This window comes from Sinocyclocheilus anshuiensis, unplaced genomic scaffold (assembly GCF_001515605.1).
Source record: "Sinocyclocheilus anshuiensis isolate Anshui unplaced genomic scaffold, SAMN03320099.WGS_v1.1 scaffold1052, whole genome shotgun sequence".
Classification (NCBI taxonomy): Eukaryota; Metazoa; Chordata; class Actinopteri; order Cypriniformes; family Cyprinidae; genus Sinocyclocheilus; species Sinocyclocheilus anshuiensis.
The window spans coordinates 1,284,576-1,292,245 of NW_015549556.1; the positions used below are offsets into that span (position 1 = coordinate 1,284,576).

At 39.8% G+C, this 7,670-nt stretch overlaps 1 protein-coding gene across 4 annotated transcripts in view; it reads right to left on the bottom strand.

Annotated features, from left to right (window-relative positions):
• Positions 1-5,802, bottom strand: part of LOC107656981 (Friend leukemia integration 1 transcription factor-like) — a 35,118-nt gene extending 29,316 nt beyond the window's left edge. For 2 of the 4 annotated variants that reach the window (XM_016444949.1, XM_016444948.1), the window contains exons 1-2: positions 5,694-5,800; positions 3,176-3,290 (exon numbers count right to left, since the gene is read on the bottom strand). In XM_016444949.1, the coding sequence (XP_016300435.1) occupies positions 3,176-3,247 (72 nt within the window). In that variant the 5' untranslated portion in view covers positions 3,248-3,290; positions 5,694-5,800. Of the gene's footprint in view, positions 1-3,175; positions 3,291-5,693 lie in introns of all 4 variants that reach the window. The other 2 variants (XM_016444954.1, XM_016444950.1) reach the window with 2 other exon arrangements.
• Between the last annotated feature and the right edge of the window lie 1,868 nt (positions 5,803-7,670).

The window sequence follows — 7,670 nt, forward strand, 5'->3', positions numbered from 1 at the left end:
GCGCTCCGCTCTATTACCGAGCGTACTGTAGACGCGCAGCCAGCCCAAAACGTGACCAGACCCCCGGATCCTGAGACCCCCTGACCGAGAGGGCCATGCCTAGGGGCGCGAGACTGAGTCTGCGCCGGCTGGCTTGCACGGATTGTGACATGGGGGTCTAGAGGGGGGAGAGGCCCCCTCGAGAGCGCCACATCTGGATCCTGCTAGGGGTCAAGGCTTCTCCTGCCTGAGGCCTGCACAGTAATTAACGGAGACACGTTGTTTAACCATTTCAAGTCAGGGCCCCTCTCTCGTGCACAAAACAACACTGTTTTTTCTTTCATTCAAATAAACGGCGTTGGCATATATTATTAATCCATTTCTGTGTTCTGCATTCTTGGGGAAGGTGGAGGAAGGTGACAGAGCAGAAAGATAGGAATTGGGTTTTCGTTCGAATTATCCTTTTACCCATACTTACACTTATTTATGGCTAAGTAATACAGCTTTGGATCATCAAATCAGGTTTTGGGACGTGTATGCGAGTTGCAGTGCAATTTTCACAGAGCGTGGGGCTTGATAGCTGAAACATATGTTTCCCTAGAGGGGCCGCTTAGACTCCACCATTCTTTTAATTAAAACACCATTATCTCTGAGCGCATGACGAGACGGAGATCTGGTGGAGAGGGGTCACTAATGTCAGTATAATTATGTTTTATGGTCTCGATTTCGATTATTATAAATGAGACGTCTCTTTACTTGAGACTAAACTATATATCAGATAAATAGTCAACGCAAGTGTTTCATTCAAAATCATGAACTGCATTTGTGAAAAAAGCAAAGCATTGAGATCAGTATGCTATTCGTTGTTTGATGACAACAATCTTCTCTTGCTCTGTTTAGACATCATCTGCTTATCTAAACCATGAGACAGCGTGTTTTCAACTCTCAAAATGTAATGATAACTTGTCCAAAATAAATGTAGTTTTATTTATGGAGCAAACATCTTCATGAGGTGCATCATTAAACCTAGAAAAATCAGCCTCTTTTCCCGCGTGTCACTTGCTCAGGTCATTATGAGTCCAGCGGTAACAAACATTTTGGAAGGCCAATAAACAGATGCATGTTGGTTTATGTAGTGAGCCGCAGAACATCTGGCTCAACGCTGGAGCTTGACAGCCAGGCATTTCTCCCAACCACGACCTGTGGGAAGCCAGTGGCCCAACGCTACTGGGGAAAAAACCCTGAAGTGCCAGAGTAAGACTAACCCAGAGTGAGACCAGAGACTTCCTCAACTTTAAAAGGAAGAAAGAAGAAAAAACGGTGTGGGAACAACATGGTAAATGGACTTTCGACCAGACAATTACATAACGCGCTACTAAAGTCTGCAACTATAAGACCTAATCTATCTATCTATCTATCTATCTATCTATTGGTTCTACAACAAATACTCGTGCGAGGCGATCCGGATAGGCATCGTGCTCCTCAGCTTACTCTAGACCGTCACGAACCTCTTTCCTCTCACGCGCGGAGAATCACACGGACATCGGGAAATAAAATAGAGACTGCAGCACACAACAGCAAACTGTCTGGCCTCCTGCTCCGGGCCATAATTGATTTGAGATTTATTTTTATTGGAAAGCCCCAGTCTCGCCCGGCCTTAACCAAACAAAAACCTTAACCTGTGGCTTCGCCTGAATGAAGCTGAATATTTCTCTGAAACTGGCCTTTCTTGAGGCGTGCTGAGGTAAATCTCCTTTTTCCGCTCAAATTCTGCCCGCCAGCAACAACAGCCACATATGACCGTTTTAACCCGGTCTCATTAAAGTGCGTATCAATACCATGACTTTCTATTTCTAGTTGGCGTGCTATTTATACGCCGAAATGACTTTGGCATGCATATGATGCACAATGGTTAGGATTAGGGGTGGGGTGTGGGGTAGGTGCGTCTTATACACGCGTAAACTGCGTATCATATGCACACCAAGACATTGCGTATCATATGCACGCGAAAACTACGTATTATATGCACGCCAAAGTCAATTTCTTCATATAAATAGCACGCCAAATACAAAAACTTGATTTTGGTTGTATTAGAATAATTCTCTAATGCAGACACACCCCGAGAGGGTTTAAAAATAAGAATAGCTACACATCATAAAACATAATAACAATAAAAACAAAAATATTCCCAGAGACTTCTATTGCTCCATTTTATTGTACGTGGCCCAACTCCACTGCCACTGCCACGCAGTGCACTATTTATTATTCAGTCTGTGGAGAGAAAGCTGGATTTCAAAGAGAAGGTTTTCCCTCAACATTCCTGCGCTGCTAATGTCTCGAAACAAATCGAGGACTGTTCGTGGGACTGTGAAACGCAGCCCCTCTGTGGAGGAACACAAACTATAGCGTCTGCATGAAAAGCTCCCTTATGCAGGGGGCAATAAGTCTCCATAACATAACAACTCAGCTCTGGAAAATATGCTGATTGTAAAGATATAATGAATGACTTTAGCAGGCACAATACTTCATTTTAATGGCTCTGTCTGTACGCTGTGCACTAAGCCTTTTGATGCAATAACGTTATTGCTGTGGCACTTTGCCATAAATAACCATCCAAATATGCCAATGTACATTTCAGCCTCTAAAAGAATGAACAGTGATAATACAACATACCCTTCATAAATTGGCAGCCTATATAACTCCATGTTAGCACCAGAAAGTGAGCAATTCAGTATAAGTGACATAATCAATGTAGACCAAAAACCCACATGTAGAGATTCCTTAAACAGTTCGAGTTCTAAATGGAAACTTCCCTGTGCACGGATTGTCGAACTTAGTTCATGCAAAAACATATGTCTGCCATTTGCAATGTTTACATTCTTTAAGACCATGTCGAGAGAGAGAGAGAGAGGAAGCACCAAGTCACATACAATAATGTGCAACATTTTTTAAGGTCAGAGATGGCGTGTCCCTTCGTTCAATGGCCAGATCAAATTTAAGACTAAGCTAGACAGACAGTGTACACTCTACCAGATGTGTTGTAAACCAATTAACTCATTCATTTTAAGTCAAACATGACGAGAGGTGAATCCGGAAAACCGCGTTTTTTTTTCAAGCCGTTTACATCAGTCATCAATGAAACTTGGACGAGGAAAAAGGCAATTTAGAAGTTCCACTCTGTTTCCTCCGACATTACCTGCTCGTAGTGACGATGTTGTCTTACCTTGACGTAAGACGACGTGTCGGGGACGGTCTGAAACATTCTCATTGGACAGAGAGCCCGGAAATGTGTGATGTTCACTTCACGGCCCCTTAAAAAAAACAAGTCCACAGGTCATCTTAGAGGAAACTAGTTTAGACTGTCAAAACTAACAAATAAATATGCCAGAGTTAAACGTCTATAATAATAATAATAATAATAAGTATTATTATTATTAGAAAAATAGCTAATTTAACCAAATTAGGCTATTTCTTAATTCTGATTTAATTCCGACTGCTGCTCTTAAGACCCACATTAAGCTCGGAAATTTAACTTAATTTCAGTTTTCATCTGCTAAATTTCGGAAGCAAACGAATTCATTCATTATCTTTCAGCAATTCATGAATACCCATCTCTCACAAATCAGCAAAAAAAAATAAAATAAAAAATAAAATATATATATATATATTTATTTATTTATTTATTTATCTGAATTACACGGATTCTCCTCCGTGATCATGTTTCCCTTCGCCATGCCAGTTCTTCTCAAAATTGATTTACGTCTCAGTTTCTGCGAAATGCTTTTCTTTATGCCCTAGAGTGATATTTTAATTTCGACAGAGAGAAGCTCGTTTTTCTGCATTCTCTGTGTGTACCTGCACCATGTATAATTGTAAAATCATTTGCAGCGCAGCAGTTCTTGTGAATAGTATGGGCACGTTGGTTTCCAGTTAAGCCACATCCAGTAATCTAAACAGAGAGGTCAGATCTGGTTCATGAGCTTATATGAGGGGCACGAGTGTAGCACCGTTAAACAGAGCTGCATTTATTCCTAATAATTGTAGCCTATACCTTTCATCCCTCCGGGTTTTTTTTTTTTTTTTTTTTTTAATTCACTGCACGTAGTACTCCATTTCAAGTAGCCTATTTTGGCTACAGGTGGCAGTACATGCAGAATTAATATTATTAATAATAATAATTTTGATATTTTATGCTATAATAATCAAAACATCACTTATATATTTATTTGCTTTTCTCATTCATCATCTTTCGTTTTTGAATGTGTTTATGAGACAAGGCTGTGTAAGATATGTCAATTAGGCCCAGCCCCTTTCACGTTCAGAGCAGCCACATATTGAAACACTTTTCGTTTGAATAAGTGTAGCTTACAAAGTCTCGGGTGAAAGGGCACCTCGGGGACGGTGTCTTTCGCCTTTCCTTCGGCGTGTAATCACAGAGCAGGCTGGCACTAGCATTATTTAACATTCCACAGCAGTTCAGCAGCACTATGAAAATAACTGATGGCCATATCAAAACACAGCAAGAGAAATAAAGAAACATAACAGAACTTTATTTCTCGCAAATCGTCCTGATTTGTGCATTGAAATTTGACTGTCTTAAAGTTGTTTTTTATCCTTTTTTAGAGGCTATAATCATTGAGTGAGGATTTATCAAGAACAGCAGTGTGATAAGAGTGAACTATTGCATCCTGATGTAGCCTAAAAAAAAACTTTTTTGTTTGTTTGTTTCAGTTGTGAGCTCAAAAAGGCCTTTCTCAACCAATTTACTTTCCCGAACCACTGCAAAAACATGCATTATATTCATGCATCATTTTGTCCGCATTTGTTTCAATCCATTATTACTGCAATTTATCTTATTTCTATTCACGTTTTCAGTGCCAATACGACTTTCTTCACCACTAATTAAAAGGGGTAGACAATTTATGACTGCAAGTTGTCACTTTGATTTTTACTTATTTTTATTTGTGCATTGCATTGCACTTAACTCCTGAAACATTCATTTTAAATCAATCTGTGCGTGAAGCATCAAGGCTAGATGCCACATATAATTACGTGTTTACACACTTTACATTAGATTGAATAACGTATCAATAAACGGAAAACATAGAATGATGGACGTAGGCTACATCAGTGCAACTCAGTAATGGTGGAAATTAAAATGCATTCGTCAGTTGTCGGGTTGTCATGTCGATACCTAAACGCACTGACCGTAATGAATGAATCAGGAGTCTTATAATTCGCTCGATTTATATTCGCAGCGTCAGACATCGGGCTGCTGCGGGCGAGAGCTGGGCTCGCCTCATAAACTTTCCCAAATGCATCCAATTTCTAAACGGTAAAAGAGCATAGAATTCCGCATCTGTGGCCAGTTAAGTGACTGGAGGCTCAACGGGACTGTTAAGTAACAGCATCGCCTCTCCTCCGAAGAGGACCGAGAGCGTCTAGTGTTTCATTTGAAGCCTATTTCCTAGCGTGTTCGTGTTATCCATCAAATAACGTCTCTCTCGACTGTCAACACAATGGAAACGAGCAGAGAAAAGCGACATTCCAAAGTGGACAAGGAAATCAAATCATTCGCTAATGAAAAATAGCTCCACGTGCATGTGTTTAAAGATGATTGTAGAGCGACAACAACTTTCTGGACAAACTAAGATTAGAAAGAACGCGTATGGCTCAACTTCTGCAGCGCTTGACCTCAAACACGGAATACTCACCTGTCTTGTCTCTGTCACTGGGTATTTCTGAACTCTTTTCCAGTCTTAAATAATTAGTCCCGTCTATGAGAAAGTGATTGTCATGTGAGTTATGTGGAGGAGGCGTGAGAGGAGGAGAGGAGGGATGTATGAATGGGGAAAGTGAGATTGGAGAGCAACGACCAATGAGGAAGCACGAGCTCACCCTGAACATCCACTGAACTGTGAAATAAGGGAAATCTGACTGAAATGAGCACAGCACCATAAAAGAGAACGAGAGAAGGGGGGAAAGCGTGAAGAGTACGGGAATGCATCCGAATCTTCTGCAGACATAAACATTCAAAAGACAGTTCATTCATTCATTCACTTGGATATTTACTTCGTTCATTCATGCCATTTCGAAAACTATACGAGCATTTACAGAGCACAAAATACCAAAACAAAACGGCACAAAAAAAAAAAAAGTTTTGCACAAAACATAGTTTGTGCTTCGTGGTAGTTATTGCTTGGAAATATGCATTTAAAATAATATTTAATTTTATCGATGGCTCGTCAGGATGAACGCGCTCAGTGGGCTCCTGTCACATCCACGCGTCACCCGTGACCGTCTCTTTCCTGTTAGGTTGACCCTGTTCACTTCACTAACTCCATTTCCTTCACCCCAGAACTCCTTCAAAGAACCAGCGGCAGGTTTACAGTCGGGAAAGCCGCTGATGCATGACGTTTGAGGAGCCAAACACTTGATAAAGACCCTTGATCTGAACTGAAGGCGGTTCTCAAATTTGGTCTGACCGTTTTTTAAGCTGTTGATTTGAAAGCTACACTCTTAAAACTAAAGGTGCTTCAAAAGGTTCTTTAAGAGATGCCATAGAAGAACCATTTTTGGTTCCACAAAGAACCATTCAGTCAAAGGTTCTTTAAAGAACCATCTCTTTCTTACCTTTCTATAATCTGAAGAACCTTCTTTCGCCCCAAAGAACCTTTTGTGAAACAGAAAGGTTCTTCAGATGTTAAAGGTTCTTTATGGAACCATTTAGACAAAAAGGTTCTTCTACATCGTGAAGCACCTTTATTTTTAAGAGTGTAGATGACACTTTACATTGTGTTCATAATTCAATTTACATAAGTACTGAGTAGTACACACCAAGTGATCTACAAATATGCTTAATATAATATATGTGAGTTGCTTGTGATTGCAATTTGCTAGCTATTGTAATCGTGTCCATGCTATTGTAATCAATTATTACACAATGGAAAATGTGCAACATGGGTGCAGCAATGTAAAGTGTTACATTATGTTGCAAAATAATTATGTGTCTTTGCTAATGGATTTTTATCTAACAATTTAGTTTGAGCTCATGGTCCCCCCCCCACACACACACACACACGCACACACACAAACAAACACAAAGTAGTACAAACATTTTCACTTAAGTCTAAATTTATCTGACTGATTTTGGTAAACCTGAGTAAACTCTGGCACAAACAGTATTTGGAATAGCACACCACGTTCCCGTAAGATCGCATAAATTCTTTTGAACAATAGCAGGAAATTGCCACCTTACCCAGACCGGAAACATATCTAAAGGCAACCGTCACTACTTGCAATGCCTGAATAACATTTACAACATGTACAATGCTAAATTCTTACATTCATTAACCAACACAGAAAAGTTTTGTTTTATTTTCTATACCATTATATATTATTTATTTATTTTTTTTAATTCATCAATGTAGGCTATCCTGCCTGAGTAGCTCCTGGAATTTTACAGATGTCGGGACTGAAAACACATCTGGGTGATGCACTTCCATCCCTTTTGACGGGAGTGAGAAACAATAAACAGGGTTAGTTCACAGAAACTGTTTTTTTTTTCTCTCCTTTGTCTGGTTGCTTTCAAGTTGTTACTGTAATCATATCAAGTTCAGTAATAAGTGAACTAAGAGATCTAGACAGACAGATGTAAAAGAAGCATGATTCATAAAAACTGAATTGCAGTG